Source organism: Coccinella septempunctata, chromosome 1 (genome assembly GCF_907165205.1).
Source record: "Coccinella septempunctata chromosome 1, icCocSept1.1, whole genome shotgun sequence".
NCBI classification, from domain to species: Eukaryota; Metazoa; Arthropoda; class Insecta; order Coleoptera; family Coccinellidae; genus Coccinella; species Coccinella septempunctata.
Genome location: NC_058189.1, coordinates 5447123 through 5467056, shown reverse-complemented (window position 1 = coordinate 5467056; position 19934 = coordinate 5447123). Strand labels below are relative to the sequence as shown.

Here is a 19934-nt window from a genome sequence, read left to right as displayed (position 1 = left end):
GAGTAGAGAATTTAACGAATTAACCTGTGACTAACGTCTTCGCGATACGAAAAATAACTTTTGGACATCAGCATTCAGTCCTACATCATCCTAGTAGATCTAGTAGATACCTAACTCGAAGTTGAAAAATGGAAATTGAAGATTTGATTTTCTGGTAAACAGGGTTAGATATCCGAAAGATTGGTGAGCAAACATAGGTTTTCGAATACGCTAAATCTATTGCCGGCGATTTCGAAAGCCTATTTCTATTAGTTTAGATTTTCATCTCCGAAATGGCATTTTTCAAAAATTGCAAATTTCAATCTGCGATATCTCCTTTTATATTCGTCTGATCAAATTGGGATTTCCGGTTATATAATCAGCGTTGCCTAGGCCTCCACCCCAGAACAAAAACTCGATTTCGAAACTGATTTTTTGGGTCTAAAATGAGCAAGGGGTTAGACCCCCCTAAAATGACCTAATTGCTACTCTGTCTGAAAATCAGGATGTTCTATTACTGTCTTAGGATGAGGAGTGCATAGAATTTGTTTTGAAGATTCTAGAAAACCAAACAGTTGATGATTTAAAAGAGAATTGCACTCTAGAGAGCTCGTCGAAGTCAACACGAAAATGAAAATTGGAAAAACAAAAAAATTATTTTCTCCTAAACTGAGCCAGATATTTGAAATTTCGGTATTAAAATATAGGTTTTTGAACACGATGAACACGATTGATCTATTGCGAGCAATTTCGAAAGCCTATTCCTCTTAGTTTAGATTTTCATCTTGGAAATGGCATTTTTCAAAAATTGCAGATTTCAATCTGCGATATCTGCTGTTGTATTCCTCTTATCCAACTGGGATTTCCGGTTCTATAATCACCTTTGCCTAAGCTTCCACCCTAGCACAAAAACTCGATTTCGAAAATCTCGATTTTTTCGTTCAAAAATGAGCAAGGGGTTATAGACCCCCCTAAAATCATATAATTGCTGCTCTGTATGAAAATCAGCATGTACTATTACTGTTTTACGATATGGAGTGCATAGAATTTGTTTTGAAGATTCTAGAAAACCAAATAGTTGATGATTGAATAGAGAATTGCACTCTAGGGAGCTCTTCGAATTCAACTCGAAAATGAAAATTGGAAAAACAAAAAAAAATATTTTCTCCTAAACTGGGCCAGATATTTGAAATTTCGGTATGAAAATATAGGTTTTTGAACACGATGAATCTATTGGAAACAATTTCGAAAGCCTATTCCTCTTAGTTTAAATTTTCATTTTGGAAAAGGCATTTTTCAAAAATTGCAAATTTCAATCTGCGATATATCTGCTGTTGTATTCCTCTTATCCAACTGGGATTTCCGGTTCTATAATCAGCTTTGCCTAAGCTTCCACCCTAGCACAAAAACTCGATTTCGAAAATCTCGATTTTTTCGGTCAAAAATGAGAAAGGGGTTAGACCCTCCTAAAATCATATAATTGCTACTCTGTATGAAAATCAGCATGTACTATTACTGTTTTACGATATGGAGTGCATAGAATTTGTTTTGAATATTCTAGAAAACTAAACAGTTGATGATTCAAGAGAGAATTGCACTCTAAAGAGCCCTGCGAAGTCAACACGAGAATGAAAAGTGGAAAAACAAAAAAATTATTTTCTCCTAAACAGTGCCAGACATTTGAAATTTCGGTATGAAAATATAGGTTTTGGAACACGCTGAATCTATTGCGAGCAATTCCGAAAGCCTATCTCTCTTCTTTCAGATTGTCATCTTGGAAATGGCATTTTTCAAAAATTGCAACTTTCACTGGAGAATTCGTCAAGACCGAACGGTTGCGCCGAGATGGAAGAACTTCTCAGATTTATAGCAAGAAGAATTGCTCTTTCAGAATATGTATCACATTGAGATCTACGATAATTATCCTAGAAGAAAAACTTCTCGAAAACTGAACTTGGAAAAAATCCCAAACAGTTGGGTTCAGTTAACGCTTGCGCCGAGATGGATGAACTTCTCAGATTTATTACTAGAAGAATTTCTCGTTCAGAATATGAATCTGAAAAAGCAACTCCTCTATCAATAAATCTCGAAACTTAAATTTGAAGAGGGAAATGAAATCATTTTTCAATATTCGAAAAAATATTCATCTAAAGTTCTCAACAGAGGAACCGCCTTGTCATGAACACTTCCTTGAAACACACAAAACAATGTTCGGATATTAAAAAAAAGAACGGTAAATTAATCAGTTTTTCAAAATCTAAAGTTTTTGTCCAGTATTCCCACATCAGGATGTGGTAACTACAGTGTAGGTTAAACCACACAGAACTTTCCACCGAGCTGCCTATAAAACTTAACGTGTTATCAAATGCATCTTGCCTTTGATAGGTTGCGGTTTTTAAACATTCTCATTTTGTGTCTATTTAACGATTCGTAACGTTTAACGAGGTGTCGGACCACCCGCGCCGAGAAAATAACATCGAATGTTTCAAATGGATTCAGCGGCAGAGTCAGTTATTTTACTTATAATAATAGCCGTCAGCTTAAATGTCTCACATACACAAGAACATCTTTCAGAAATGTTAGATAGCCGCACTTTTGTTATGGCATATACAGTCATGCTCATGATATTTTAAATCACTTGTGAATTAAACAGTACATTATAAACCTCTAGGGATCAAAGTCGGTCTACAATTCGCCGAGGCATTGAAAGAACTTTAGTCCCCTGGTTTATACATTATTTTATGAGGTTTATTAGGACTGGAAAAACTAAAAACATAATAATCTTGTACTCGTAACTGTACTCTAGTGGGGTGAACATAACTGTAAATACAAAATACAATAGTATTTGTCCTTATTCCCACAAAGAATACCCCCTGTTAAACCTTGGAGGACACAAAACTCACTTACTACAAAATACAATGTAAAAATATGGATATTGCATTAAATTGAAATGGTTATAAGCACTTTTCTACTTTTAATCCCTCGCGGTGATTAAAGGTGCCACTTTAGTCCCTCAAATGGGGAATCAAAAATATCCTTTTATTCCCTAAATTGCATAAAAAAATTTTGTTGGTGTTCCCCTACAATATCAGCATGATATCCGTTGAATATTTGGACCAAAAAGAAGAAGGAGAAAGGAGAAATGTTTCAGAGTCTGTCACAAGTAAGACTTTTGTGGCAATTGATTTTCTATTGCGTTGTAGAGAATTTTGTTGATTCCTTCCAATTATTCAATGTACATTTTTTTATCATTTTCGGTGAAGCTTAATTCGCTAATTTAACGTGATGACAATATATAAATTATCTTGAAGTTGAAGAAGTTAAAAAACAATATTATTGCCTCTGTAGTATATTTTGATGAAAGTCAATTGGCAATGTTCTTTCTAGTCTTCTTTCGTTGGAGAATATTCATTGGTGAATAGGATCACTAAGACATTACTTATGGAGTTATTACACATAGGTACCACTGAATCTCGAAAACTATAGCAGCTAGAAGAAAACTGATAGTAGCTTCTCGAGTTTTAATTTTTTCCTATTTTTGCATTATAACTTATATTGAATCAATAATTTTTGTAGGATCTAAATTATCAAAAAAGTTCATCATGAATGTCATCATTAAAAAAATAATAAAAACATAGCAGTGACTGACCAACCTTGTTGTAATTGTAATTCATAAAAACTAAGTTGTCATTGGTCTCATTGGACAGTACTTTTCTACCTTAAAAATACTTTTCAACTGTAACTGAATTCAAAAAAGTTGACTGTGGCAGTGTGGTGCATGGTATATCTTTAAGCCTGCGGCTTTTAGCAATTATTGGGAAGATTATATTTTTTCAGCAGCGCCAATCATTATCTGTAAGTAGATTCTGTGAAGTCTATAGAAAAGTGGTTTTTGAATCTAAAGGAATTTGAACTTTGGATAGAAATCCAACTAATGATTTGAATAAAAGTAGGTAATCAAACCCGCTGCAGTGGATAGTACATTTTGAGAAAACCACATTATATAAAAAAGTTCAGGCGTAGACAAGTTCGTAATGTATATATTATAGTATAGGAAAAAAGGAATCGCTTAAAAGACGCGGGTATGTACGGATACTAGTACCGAGTATCTACTTCATCGAAAATATACCCAGTACTGGGTACAGAATACCAGAAGTGCACTAAGAGTACAGTATTTGGTTATTTGTACTAGGTACTGCTTTTTGATTTCAACTCAAGTTTATTCAAAAAATACTTATGTTTCCGGACAAGGAATCACCTCTTGCATTTTTGTCGCACCTTCATCAATAAGCACTCTGTATATTAGGACCGCTGATGTATATGTTTAAGTGAAAATGAAATGAAAAAAATATTGCTCGGAAAATACCCATCGAAGCTATTATTCAATAACTTAGCTTGGAAAATCTCAGTGATATACAGGGTGAGTCTTTGACTTGTATAAAAGTTTCAACAGTAGATTCTTGAGGTCAAAAAAAAACACTTTTTTCCTACACAATATTTTCTGATTCTATAAAAAGATATAGCCATTTCGAGTTTTCATAATGAGCTGTGCCAACCCTGGAAAAACAAAATTACCTTCAGAATAACAAGCTAAACCTGTGACACTAAAGATCTGTGTATCTTTTTAAAAGAGTTGTATTCGGTCAAAATACTCAATTTTTCGAATTTCACAGTTATTTTTCATTTTTGAACATCATATTACTCAAAAACGGCACATTATACGAGAAAATATGAGGAATACCTTTATTTTACATTACAAAACGTTCAAATATTCTTTAGATAACGTCCAACTTAGTTTCAAGAGTTTGGTTCTTAGAATTATTGGTATTTTAATGGTACGTAATGGTCATAATGAGAAAACTGGAAGACGTGGGTGATATCTTGTGCTCGAAAAATTTTCATCAAGTAAATGAAAAACTATATTCCGAAATTAATTTCATTCTATATAATCGTTCGAGAGATAGAACTAAAAATAACATTTTTTATGGTTTTTCAACAGCCTGCATCTTTTAAGCCGAGCCGATTCGGACAAAATGCTAGGAGAAGAAAGTGTTTCTTTTGACCTCAAGAATCTATTGTTCAAATATTTGTACGAGTCAAAGACTCGCCCTCTATAGAGGGCGAGTCCATTTCTGGTATAACTGAAACAAAAAAAAACTTCAGCTGAAAAGAGCAACAAGATTCTTGAAGCTCAGTTACTTGTTTACATAAAATCCAGTGGATGTAAATCAGTATGTTCAGTATTTGCAAAAACACACCTAGTGTGACGTCCTCGATAAATCTAGAAATACATCATTACAAAATTGAAGTCGGACGTGGAACAAATAGGTTAAAGTCGTTAAGTGTCAACAAAATTTATTTGTTTGTTTCAACAACATCCAACATTCAAGGAATATCCCGAAAAAGATCCCTATTACGATCGAACTATTTCACCAAAAATTTAAAGTCGTCGGTACACGTTGACATACGGTCTTTTAACCACCGTAAAATATATTATTTTTAAATGGGTAACGTATGCCGAGTGCTACCAATAACTCATTTTCTATTTCTCCCAAGACCACACATGTGTATGGAGCGATGACAATTATAATGGGACAGTTATTGCAATTTCTCGAATCGTTGTGTCGGTGAAAATAACAGAAATTGCACTTTCGGATCGTATTTCACCGGAAACCGCCTCAGAGTATTCCGCCGAGGATTTAGGACTGATGTGGTTAAGAAGTGGTGTCTGGAGAAAACTTTTAGCGGGAGACGATTCCAGGATTTTATGTATTCCGAGCTACATTCATAATTCATGAAGAATTATTACGGCACACTTCTCGAGAAATCCAGGAAGGAAAATGCATATCTTATGTTTGAAAGATTGTTGTGATGCTGAACTATCAGCAACAAGTATGTAAGTTCGTAGTTTTTATCCGACTTGAGAAGATAGCCACATAAGAAGGATTTAAAGTTACGGTACTAGGTCAGATGAAATATAATTCGTATTTATTGCTATTTCAGACCAAATGGGAATCCTGCACAGAGAGACTGAAGAAGATTTTGACTTCTAACTGACCCCATTTTTTGGGAATTTTTCGAATGTCAACTTTTGACACGCGCATCTCCTAGAAATATTACCGTAGAGCTCGAAGTTCACATTTTCCTAAGAAGAACTCTTCCAGTAAAAAATATCGAAATTTCATCAACCTCGATGCAGCCGTTCGGTCTTGAGGAACTTTTAACTGACTCCATAATCCATATTTTTGGGAATTTTTCAAAGTTCGGCTTTCGACACGCGTTTCTCCCAGGAAAATTGTCCCAGATCTTAATGCGATACATATCTGAAAGAGAAACTCTTCTCATGATAAATCTCGAAATTTCATCGACCTCGGCGCAACCATTCTGTCTTCACGACGTTTTAACTGACCTCATCTTATTGGGAAATTTTCGAAGGTCGATTTTTGACAAGCGTATCTCACAGAAAAATCATCACATATCTAAATGTGATGAATATTCCGAAAGAGCAACTATTCTAGTAATAAGTCCGAGAATTTCATCGACCTCGGTGCAACCGTTCGGTCTTGACGAATTTTCAACTGAAATTTGCCACTTTCGCAAAAATGCCATTTCAACGATGGAAATCTAAACGAAGGGTGATAGGCTCACGAAATTACTTGGAATGGATTAAGCATATTCGAAAACCTATATTTGCATACCAAACTTTCGGATGTCTAACACGGTTTACGAGAAAATCGAATTAATTTTTTCCCACTTTTCATTTTTGGAGTTCACTTTGAACGGCCCTCTGCACTGCCATTCTCTATTGAAGCATGAACTTTTACAGGCTCGTACCCAGAAAGGTGTATTGGGTGGGCTCAGCTAACATCCACTTGAAAGTTCTATGTGCTGAATGCTCATCAGGCAAAAGCCTTGGGGGGGGCTAGAGCCCCAATAGCCCCCCCCCTGGGTACGCGCCTGAACTTTTAGGTTTTGTGGAATCTACAAAACAACTTCTATACTCTATTCACATTTATTTTAGCAGGCGGTTGGCCATGAAATAATTTTCTCAAGTTTTTGTAACTAGAACGGAGTAAGGTTGGCACTCATGAAATGTCATTACTTTCATAACGCCGTTGCCACAACTAATATCAATTTTTATTACAAAAATGCCGAAAGTGATTGAAAAAAGAGACAGGGTTTCAGAATTCAGGTCCGCTCATTCAAATAGTTATACCCTGATATTCTAAAATCCACAATAAGTCAGACGGTAACGAACATATTCAATGTAAGAGAATTTATATAATGTTTCATCTGAATCTAAACGACTTATATTTCAGCTGAATATTTCCACAATCACAAAGATTGTGAATGAAGAGGATGACAAAGAATTTCCTTCTATTGGGAGATCCAAAAAAGTGGTGGCATTTGAGAATTTGATGTTTGAGTGAATTAATGCGAAAAGTTTACTACAGGATTTTCGATGAACGTCATCGTAGAATAAGTTCCCGAAAATTTTTCTATTTTTCATTTGACTTGTCCTATACATTGTAAATGTCTTAAGGTACCAATAAATACCTAATTATTATTATTATATCAATGTATTAAGATGAACAGCCACAAATACCAATACAAATACCAATGTATATATATTTTTTTCGTTTGTAGAACTGTTTCATTATACTATATATTCTTTTGAATATTTATAATGTATATCGCTTGTTCTATACACATCTATGTTTGTGACTTTTGGATCAATATCTTTTCTTGAGGTCGAAAGAAATACTTTTTTTCTGTACCATTTTTCCGATTCTGCTCTGATAATAAGATATAGCCATTTAAATTTTTCATAATGAGCTCTGCCAACCCTGGAAATAATTCAGGATAACTAGCTAAATCTGTGACTCTACACAACTGTGTATCTTTTGAAAAGAGTTGCATTTGGTCAAAGTACCCAACTTTTTGAATTTCACAGTTATTTCTTATTTTTGAACATCAAATGCGCAAACGGCGCATTATACGAGAAAATATGAAGAATACTTTTATTTTACAAAACGTTCAAATATTCATTAGATAGCGTCCAACAGCCAACTTAGTTTCAAGAGTTGGGGTCTTTGGATTTTTGGAATTTTTATGGTATGTAATGGTCATAAAGAAAAATCTGGAAGACCTGGGTGATATCTTGTATTCGAAAAAGCTTAATCAAATAAATGAAAAACTATATTCCGAAATTCATTCGATAAAAACCGTTTGTGAGATATGATATAAAAATATCATTTACTTATGGTTTTCCAACAGCCTGTATCTTTTAAACCGAGCTGATTCCGAATAAATGGTAAATGACAAAAGTGTTTTTTTGACCTCAAGAATCTACTGTTAAAATAATTGTACGAGTTAAAGACACACCCTGTTTATTTTCACTTCTGCTAAAAACTTCCAAATATTGAATTTATGAGAGCGAAGATAATCTGTGATTAAACTAGAATCTGATTTACATGATTTTTACCAACGCACGTGTTTCGCTATCGCAATAATAGGATCTTCAGGCTAAAGGTGAAATAATTGAGTTGTTTGAACGTTCTGTGCGGAAAAAACAATTTAGGCAAAATCCTACAAGTCTGAGTTGTCTTTCATTAATTACGTCAATTCATTACCCAATGAAAGATTTCGACGCGAAGCAAAGAACGTATTTTTCACTCAACTGCTGGGTAGCGTAATCCAAATTGCACGACAAAGGCAGACAGGCAGGGATTGATGGGCCAATTATTCTGCCCTCATTAACATTTTGATCCATGATATTTTCCTACGTGAATAATGAATAAAGTGTCACTTTGCTATTGGTAACTTTTCGCGGTGTTACGAGGAAAGAATGTGTTAGTCAGATGGTAAGCTCCCAATTTTGGACATTTAGATTGGCCCGTCTAAGTGCCTTCGATTATTGACGTCTCCGTTAAAGATTGGATCCAAAACATTTTTGCAAAATGTTTTTTACTGTTAACACAAGAAAATAGTACCTGAGTATACTTAACTCTTATAAATGAATTTATATGCACTTGAAACTTATCTTCTAAAATTAATTATCTTCGAAATATTGCAAAATATAGTGCCATGTAGAAAGTAGAGGTAATGAACGCAGATTATTGGATAAAGAATTTTGTAATCCAGACTGTAAAAAATACCACCATTGAATGAAAGTTTTCTTGCCACTTTCTCCTTTGAATATTCTCAGCTCCAAAAGAGAAATAAATAAACTGCTCCACATGAGTTGGGGATATTGACTTAAATTGCAAAAAAATATAGTTAAAATAAGACTTTTGTGAAGAAAATTCATATTAATATGATTTCAAGTTGCAAATTAATTTTAGCCTGTAGGTCTGCAACGTATGGTGGTTAAGAAAAATCGAGTAAAATAACGAAATTTTATTCCCAGATAATTCAAGCATTTTAAGTTTATCAATACAATGTATGGCCTCCACGGGCATCAATAACAGCTTGACATCTTCTTTGCATACTACACACGAGGTTGTTGAACATTTCTTGAGGAATTTGATTCCATAAACGGGGCAGAAGCTCTCTCAGATCATTTAAGGAATCTGGGGTAGGTTGCTGATTATTTAATCTTCTTTCGAGCATATCCCATGCATGTTCTATGCAATTTAAATCTGGTGAGTGCGGAGTAAATGTGGAATACCAAGCTCCTCGCACGCATTCTCAACTATGGCTGCATGGTGTCTAGCGTTATCGTCTAGCTAGAAATTGAAAAGTTTCACTAATAGCAGCGTGAAAATTTGGCACAACATTGTCAATGACATGATCCCTATAGTCTAAGGCGGTCATATTCCCAGGACAAATGTGTAGATCTGTGCGCCCGTTTAAACATATCCCGGCCCATACCATAACACTACCCCCTCGGAATGGATGGACTTCTTGGACATAGCGACGATTACGGGGTATGCGTGGGATTGTCCATACCCTTATTCTTCGAGAATCTGAAAATCGTCCATATCTGGATTCATCAGTGAGAAGGACACTACGCCATTGATCGTTCCAATTGATGTTTTGCCTTGACCATTCCAGTCTTTGAAGCTTATGGTCACGTGTTAATGGAACTCCTCTTAATGGACGTCTAGAACCTAGATTCACCTCTCTCATCTCGATGGAAACTTGGACCCCCATCTGCATTTTGAAGAGTATTACGTAGCATTCTACACGAAGATGTAGGGTTTCTTCTCGCCGAAACGGTGATGAAAGGATCCTGAGCAGGTGTTGTTTTTCGTCGCCCACCAAGCCTTGGTCTTTCCAACACGAAACCTGTCTCCCTGAACCTATTCCAAAGTCGAGATACCACACTTTGGTTGACTTGGAGCCTTTCCGCTACAACAACCTGAGTTAGGCCACCCTGTAGCATTCCGATAGCCCTATTAGCCTCAGCGTTTGTTAATTTACGTCTTGGCATTTTCAGGAAACTCGTTTCAAATCGAAGCCGTTGATAAAATGACTTCATTTCAAAATAAGAACATTCATGAAGCATATGCAAAGAACCAAACTTCAGAAAAAAGGCGACCAGATTGACGAAATGTCTCATACTGATTTTTATGGATCGATTCAAGTTGATTTAAATGATTTTACAGCGATTTTCTCGAAGATTACATACTTTTCAAAACGATTGAATACGATATCCCTAACTCTTGCGGAGCAGTTTACTTCAATACACAGCATTTTATCATCTTCATCAAAAGAAAAGATACTTGTCTTAAGTTTTAGGTACATTGAAATTAAGTAGGTATGTAAACCAAATAATTCAATTTATTTCAAAACATTTTTATTCGATTTTACTTTAACAATATGCTTTATACTAAAAAGGTAGTGATTAAAATCTAGCTACTTTCGAAAAAATGTACGAACAAAGCTTAACTATAAAATTTCAAGTGTTTATCTTGAGTTTTTCTTTGAAATATTCTAACGAACGATCTTCGTGAATCACCCTGTACATGTCAACCTCTGTATAATGGAAATCAAGGATATGGTTCAAATCAGAATCTCCGAGACGCTTGCATTAAGATTGAGGTGATTGATGTGATTGACTTATGTATCAACCTAATAATTGTTCCTACTGACATCTTCGAAACTCCATCTGGTGATACGTGATGATGTTTGAAGTAAACTATGTGTTTGTTGATAGAAAATCCTAGTGACTGCCGCTCTAATAACCACAAATGCCTCCCGACAACTTTTCGAAGAATACCAATAAAATGAGCATGGATCAAATAGGACTACGGCTGAAAAAACATAATGACTGTCACATCAATCTCAAAGCCGCCGTGCCGATACAAGCCAGGAAGGAATACAGAGATGGGATTGGGAATGTGTTCCAGAAAATAGGCAGGCAGACAGACGTTCCAATTTGAAAACAAGTTCGGTTATTTGGTACAATTAGAATTGGAAGAAATGCTGGCTCTTATCTTCCTCAAAATTTGGTCTATGGTTTTGTAGAGGGAATGAATTGAAATTTGAAATCAAAAAGATATTTATCTGATAATAAGTTGCATTATTTCTTCCGCAAAATTTGCTTCCAGGATGCTTATTTTCATTTATCCCACAAAGAGCAGAATAAATAGTCTTTCATGGAATACTTACTTTCATTAATGAAAACTGTTTGATAATAAAACTCATATTAGGTAGGCAAGGGTTAAATCTTACTGTCTGCTCATTATATGTAATGATGAAGACCACTGGTAAAAATTCCGGAAATTTCTAATATTCATAAGTCATAAGTTTTATATACTTTGTGAAAAATGGGGTTGGTTGCTGTCAGAAGTGGCCATTGTAAAGTAACAAATATTTTCATTTCTGTGATTCGCTCTTCTCAAAGTACTAATGAGTTAGTTATACAAATGCTCAAATAACAAATATTGTGGAGTAACTTTGAGTGGACAGGGCTTCGAATAATAAGACCTCCCTCAATTTTCGTTGTCACTAGTGTTACAAGCTTTCGCAACAACCTGTATGAGATATTTGTTGATTAGTGCTAATTTATTTACTAAATACTAGAAGATATATAGAAGTTATTCATACCTTTTCCTTCAAATTATTATTCTTTTAAGGCCCGGTACTTTCACGTGCAAATAAATAAATTTATTCGATAAATAAGTCTTATTCTTAGGATAAGTAAAGATGCAGTCTTTTCACTTTCAGATAGTGTTATTCATCGAATAAATCTGTCATTGAAACTTGATAATTACAGTTTATTTGTCATAGATCGAATGTCGGTACGTCATTATTGCTTGAATTTTTAAGATTCTGGATGTATGGTTATTTTTTGTGTGATTTTCACGAAATATTTGTTTTGTAGTTGGAATTATGAGAATTTCTACAATGCGGTTTCTTATTTTACATTAATCAGTGAAAAGTAGTAAACCGTGTTTTCACAGAATTGTTATTCGTCAAATAATTTCATCTGAAAGCACCGAAATAAGGTATCCTTCAGGTAGGAAATTATTTGACAGTGAATAAAATTTATTCGAAGGTGAAAGTACCGCGCCTAAAAGAATCAAACTTCGCTGCAAACTGTGAATGTACCTAAAATGAAAAATTCATTCTTCATCCTTCATACACATCAATTCTTTAGGAAATATATTTTGGACCTTGTCAGTTCCTTAGTTCTGAAAATATTTTCTCACAATATTAATGTGAAAAATAAAGAACGAAATACTTGTATAAACAAAACAGTACTATTCATTCTACAGTATTGGTAGATGGTCTTTATGTAATTTTGACGATTCAGAAAAGTTCTCATAATTTTTTTGTCTTCGAAGTTGCAAATCTGAAACTTGAACCTTCTTTGGCACTTTCATACTTTCAAATTCAATGAAAATTTTCGCCTAATAATTCAAAATATTTTGAGCTGGTCAGTGGATTCTACGTAAAATAGTGCCTGAAACTCAGAATCATAGGAAGCTACGGTTTCCAACATTTTTTCTTTCTCTGGTAAAAAAAGCTCGGAATGTGTTATCCGTTCTCTTCTAGCTCTTATAGTTCTCGAGGTTTTTACCACCCTGTATATAGATATTGACATACCTAAGTAGGTATTCAAAATTGAATTAATTTTTATTTCAAGGAGGACCCTGGAAGTGAAAATGTCCAAGTGCAGAATATAACACCTAAAAGATATTCTTTGTAAAAATAATATTTTTCATATGTAAAAAACTGAGGTTTTTATAGAATTTTTAAGCTCATTCCTGGAATTTCGAAATGCAAGTTAACTGCCAAATATTTAAGAACAACAAAAAATGCACCTAAACCCAAAAGGGTACACCACCCAATCAATTACCAAATATGTATTATCGCATAAACTCGACATCATGAAATAATCACCTTCTTTATATCTAAGAGAAAAAATAAACAATTTTAAGAATAGAAAGCAAGAAATTTATGAAATCTACCTAAAAATAATTTCAATTTCAAACGATTTATTCTATTTATGCAGAAGTCTTTTCTCGAACAGTCGCACGAAAAAGTTTAAAGGGAAAGGATTTGAAACCACTCAGCCTGTACACTTTTAGGTATTTATTTTTGATTTCGAAAATGTGCCATAAACTTTATTTTTGAAAATACTTAAAAACGATAAAAACTTTCTACAGTTACTTTTTCACTGGGAATACGATACTAAGTGTGGAAAAAACTTCGTTATTTTCAATGCGAATGCATTCTTTTTTTGATCTCATGTCATAAAAAAAATATACAGGGTGTATTTGAAGGTGAGGTTTTTTCTCAACAGAAGGTAGAACTGGTCAAAATGAAGCTTTCCACCAAAAATCATCTATACAAAACATTCAAAATGACAAAGTTGAAGAAACAACTTAAAATGATTACTGAAATAGATCCTAGACCGTTTGTTAGCTGAATTTTCGCAAAGCATTGGGAAAAACTTATCTCCTGATTCGACCATGTGGTTTCGTTTAGGATATTGGCTCGTTCGATATTTACGTGGTAATGAAAATGGAAACTTAGGATTGACGAATTGTTGTCATTATTTTTTAGTAACCTACACGATTTCATGAAATGCCTCATTTCGATACCAACTGACAGAAGAGACTTAGGACACATGTGTAAAAAATAGAAAAATACTTCAAAATCACACCAATAAAATTCGTCTAAATTATTCACGAATTTTTCTCACAATGGGCATCACAATCTTCTTGTTCGAACATTCCAACAATCGTTGAAGAAATGGGATGAAATGGGGAAACATCATAGCACTTTTTCAACATAACTAACATAAGCACTTTCAAGAAACTGCCTCGATTTTTTCCATTTTTTTCACCCTAAATTGCACGATACCACAATTATGATTCTCTCGAAAGTGACCTGATGCATCTAATCCATTGAACTTGGTACTGAACCATTCATTGTCAAGCCATATGTTTATGTTTTGTATCGTTTTTGCGATGCCGGAGTCACTGCCACTGTTCCGTACTTGAAATTCAATGAAATTTTGTCGAACTTTATATCTCAGCCATCTTGGATATTTTATGAAGACAATTTTTGGTTAAACGGTTTATTTTGATGAGTTCTACCTTCTGTCAAAAAAAAAGCCTCACCTTTGAAAACACCCTGTAGATGTCGATATATTACGCTCATCTTCAAGGCAAAATCAGCATAAAAGTGAAATAATCACCAAAAGTGGACATAGAATACTTTAATATATTATTATAGTAGAAGTGATACAATGAGATGAATTTTTATAATATAGTACCGTACTTCCAGTGAAAAAGTGCCTGTAGAAAGTTTTTATCGTTTTAAGATTGAAATTGAAGAAGTTATGACACATTTTCGAAATCGACAAAATGCCAAAATTTTGTTATATCTTCAGGACAAATGAAAATATCGTGAAATGGTTTCCACTAATGGAGTTTTCACGAAAATCGAGCCTAGAACTCCTCTCAACGTTTTTACCGATATCTATTCCGGAAGTACCTGAAACAGCCAAAATCAAGCAATTTGGGATATCTACCCTTTACAGGTAATTATTAATAATTTCGATGTTTTGAAAAATTTCTGAACAAAAAGACGAAATTAATATTTGAACGAACCATCACTTAGATTAAATGAAATTTCGTCTCATGATGCAATCATAATATTAAAAAATAATAAGGCCTTCTCAATTTAATGATGTTATCAGGAACTACTAGATATTTTTATATAGTTTATAAAATGATGGGAAACTCTAATCGTCCCGCCTGATGTTTTGATAATGCAAATCGCGGTCGCCATTTCGACCCAACATTATTTTTACCTCCGAACTCGAACGCCTTCCGAAAAGAAATCAAAACACATCATTTTTCCGTAATATCATTTAGCGAAGAATACAATAACAAACGGATGAACCCCCTAACGATGATGCATCACATATTTATGAAGGATTTAATGGTATTTTAAGCCCATTTATTGCTCCTGGATGTTTATGGATTGTCAAAATTATTACATGGCTTACTGATGTTTAGTCAGCCTATCGCAGTCGACGTCGGGACGTTTTGGGCGTCTCTTAGAGAGGTGGGGGAGCACACAAAGTACACTTAGATCGGTGTTGATGGTTTTTAGTTAAATTAATGAAATCAAGTGAGTTACATCGTGTTAATGATGATATAGATCTTGTTAAGTCTGGATTTCTGTGATGTAAAAATGTTCGGAGTACAACAGATCGATTCCTGCTACTATTTTGAACATTTCGTGGACTGTTCGACTAACACCATGCACAACCCCTTCTTAGCTCAACGTCTGTTCCATCCGTACTTTCCGCAAATGTGGTTTCCCTTTCCTGTCAAGTTTCAACAGCCACGGCCTGAAAAACCGCCATATTCGTACATTGCCTTGATAGCCATGGCCATAAGTTCATCGCCTAAGAAACGCCTCACATTGAACGGAATATACAAGTATATAATGGACAATTTTCCGTACTACAGGGAGAACAAACAGGGGTGGCAAAATTCCATAAGGCATAACCTGAGTTTGAATGACTGTTTTGTTAAGATTCCTAGAGAGAAAGAGATAGGAGGTCCTGATACGCCGGGAGGCAAGGGCAGTTATTGGATGTTGGACCCTAGGGCTACTAATATGTTCGAAAAAGGAAATTATAGACGAAGGAAAACGAAAAGGCAGAGGTTGAATGAGAGATCCGCCGAACTGGCACAGGTGAGAATGTAATTAGAAGTCACGTCAACAATTGTTATGAGTAGTAAGGGCCACCTAAATCATACCGCTAAGTACAGGGTGATATCTGAACTACAACCTTTCAATCCAACGAGATGGAGGAAAATGAGAAACTTATAATGCACTCCACTATCTTCTTTTGTTTTCGAGTAACAGGCCAAAATTGAAATTTGGGCGATTTCAACTTTGGTCATTATCTTCGTTTCTGGTTGAAAAATGGCGATTTTTTCCAAGTCATTTTAAGACACTGTTTTCATAAAAAAAACCCTTTATGTTATAGCTCAGCAAATAAACCTGTAGGAGAAAATCATAGAACGCCACTGGATTGCTATCAAAAAAGTGTCCCTATAAAGTTTTCATTTCAACATCCTAGAACAAACAGAAACGGAGATAATGACCAAAGTAGAAATTTCAATTTTGGCCTCTAACTCAAAAACAAAAGAAGATAGAGGAATGCTGTTGATGGCATTATTTGTTTCTCGAAAAATGACGACCGTAATGTGCCATGCATTTTCCTCTATCTCGTTGGGTTGAAAAAGTTGTAGTTCAGGTATCACCAATTTTGCCCACCCTTTACATTCCAGCTTTAACTCTCCCGATATCTTCTGCAACATTTTTGTATTGTTCAAAATGTAGTGTAATATTGAATAAAACGATGACGACTGAAAATAAACATAAAATAAAATGTTACACCGATTTCATTTGAATCTATATACATTTCGATTTGGGGATTGGAATCTAAATCTATATTTTGTGCACTTTTTTTTTAATTTTCACCTTGTAATTGTTCATCATCTTAAGAACATTGAACTTTAACTGACGTATGACAGTTTATAAGTGGCATATAAGAAAACGTAGTTTTAAGATTTAAAGAAGTGTTTACGGATTAAGGTTAATAGATATTTGACAACCTATAAATAAAGAAAACTACAAATTACGTACGATTTTGATGACCTTACCTGAAGCATCTTGGCTTCTTTGTTGCTGGAAAAAGCAGATCAGAATTTCGTCTAATATTTTTAAATTAATCCATCCTGCAAACTCGTAAAGATGCCTGTAAATGTTTTTCAGAACTTTGCATTAAGTAAGATTAGTTAATATGCTACATGAAGTACGATCAATGAAGCCATAACTACTAAAATAATGATAAAAATCAGAATCCTTATACAAATAATCAGCCTTTGGGATAGACATAGTTTAATTGTGGTGAATAGAGGTAATCCATGCATGAAAGAACTAATTCTGTGAACGAAATTAAACAAATGAAAAACAAATTAACAATTTCTTGGTGCAACGTATAAGGAAGGTGCTAAAAATAGAATTATGTATATGATTTTCACTATGTTACTCATGAAGTGAAGTACGAGTCTTTGACTCGTACCAATATTTGAACAGTAGATTCTTGAGGTAAAAAAAAACACGTTTTTCATATACAATTTTTCCCGATTCGGCCCTGATAAAAAGACTTGAAAAAAATAAAAATAAATAAAAAAACTTAAAATGGCTAAAGCCATTTTAAGCACACAAAATTACCTTCAGAAAATCTAGCTAAATCTGTTACACTACACATCTGTGGAGCTTTCAGAAAGAGTTACATTGGTCCAAAGTACCGAATTTTTCGAATTTCATAGATAATTTCGTAACTTGAACATCAAATTACTCGAAAACTTCTCATTTTACGAAAAAATATGAAGAATACTTTTATTTTACAAAACGTTGAAATATGCATTAGTATCAAACGTAGTTTTAAGTTGGGTACTTTGAGATTTTGGTATTTTTATGGAACGTAATGGTCATAATGAGAAAACTGGAAGACGTGGGTGATATCTTGTGTATCGAGTTTTCATAATAATACTATGCCTCCCCTGAAAAAACAAAATTACCTTCAGTATACCTAGTTAAATCTGTGACACTAAACATCTGTGGATCTTTTAAAAAGAGTTGCATTCGGTCAAAGTATCGAATTTTTCGAATTTCACAGATATCTTTTATTTTTGAACATCAAATTACTAGAAAACGGCGCATTATAAGAGAAAATGTAAAGAATACTTCAATTTTACAAAACTTTCAAATATTCATTAAATAGGATTCAACTTAGTTTCAAGAGTTGGACTCTTTGAATTTTTGGTATATTCCTGTGGTACGTAATGGTCATAATGAGAAAATTGAAAAACGTGAGTGATATCATGAAAAAGATTAATCGAGGAAATAAAAAACTACATTCCGAAATTCATTCCATTCGATGAAACCGTTTGTGAAAGAGAACTAAAAAAAATTTTTTTTTTATGGTTTTTCAACAGCCTGTATCTGTTGAACCGAGCCGATTCGAAAAAAATTGTAAAGGAAAAAAATGTTTTCTTTGACCTCAAGAATCTACCGTTGAAATATTCTTACGAGTTAGAGATTCACTCTGTATATAATTCTGTTTTTAGTTCAATTATGGATTTCATCAAGTATCGGCTACATCAATTCAGTATGCTTGAGCTAGTTTTCAAAGGTACAACGATATAACCGTATTTTCAGAATTTTAAATGCACATATATTTAGGAATATAGGCAAAAATGGGGAATTCTTCTCCTTTATCTCAGAAAATATCGACTGAAAAATTCAACAAAAAATAAAATAGTATAAAATCCCAATCAAAAATTGTCAAATGAAAGTCCTAGACACTCACTGATTTCATGAGTTTCGTTTCGTGTTAGATATAAGTAGAAATGTTTTTGATTTCGAATAATAAATATTCAGAATCAACGATTAAAGAAACTTACCCTAAAATTAGTCACCAAGAGATTTGAAATCGAGGGAAACAATGCTGCAATGTACACTCTGATTATATCCAAAGTTCTAGATTTAGAATATTCAAAATCAGAAAAAGACTGATTTTCAATTTTGAATCGAAATAGAAATAGTTCGAGCAAATCCCATGTGGTAGGATGTATTTTACCATTTCAAAGGTTTACTGTTTATATGAAATAACGAAAAGAAATGAACAGAATCATTTCTCCCTAATTTTCTCGATTTTATTCGAATTCATTGCAGGTACACAGAATTTTTGTACTTGGTTCTTCGAGAGAAAAATCAGTTTGGTCAAATTAAGTAGTGAAAAAATTTTGTAAGTCCAATTTTTTCGAGGAATAGTACGAGAAATTATTTCGAATCAACATGTATAAACTATCGTTTAAAGTGAATATTCTTTACCTACAATGCATGTGTAATACAGCTTCATGTTTGACCAATTTCTGGTGAATTTCGTGGATGAAATTTTCAAACAAGTATTCTTGATAACATTGGATATTATAGACAGTCGGAGAGAAACTGAAAAAAAAAATAATACAAAACGGAATTAAAAAACATGTTGCCATTGTGTTATAGGTTGAAGAATATGAAAAAATAAATTACCAATTGGCAATTCTACCTATTACTTATGCGATCGAATCCAAAAGCAAACCAACAATCATTTACGACAAAATATCTCGCATCCACAAATGAAAATCCTCACGAATGAAACGTTTCGGAAGCTTCGAAAAGCTGTAATTCAAATAATTCACCTGTTGATCTACAAACGAATACCTCTGAAACCTCCACGTCGGAGCAGATTAGCCAAATACCTGACAGAAAGCAAAACAGTGAAATATTTGATCCCATTAACAGGTGCGAAGGCCTCTTTGTGATTTCACACATAATAATTTGTTGATACCTACCCCATTTGGTCGGGTCTTTTGTGTCTGACTGTTTCTAATTGGGAGTTTAACTTCAAAATAAACATT

The 19934-nt window shown here is 33.9% G+C and overlaps 1 protein-coding gene across 1 annotated transcript; it reads left to right on the top strand.

The window, feature by feature from the left end:
- The first annotated feature begins 15410 nt into the window (after positions 1-15410).
- LOC123322535 (fork head domain-containing protein FD2-like) lies at positions 15411-16161 on the top strand. The gene has a single exon (XM_044910466.1). The coding sequence runs from the start codon at positions 15640-15642 to the stop codon at positions 16159-16161; it is 522 nt and encodes a 173-aa protein (XP_044766401.1). The 5' UTR covers positions 15411-15639.
- The last annotated feature ends 3773 nt before the right edge of the window (positions 16162-19934 follow it).

Excerpts from the sequence above, each read along its gene's own strand:
- LOC123322535 (XM_044910466.1), top strand. The coding sequence starts at position 15,640 with ATGTTCGGAGTACAACAGATCGATTCCTGCTACTATTTTGAACATTTC.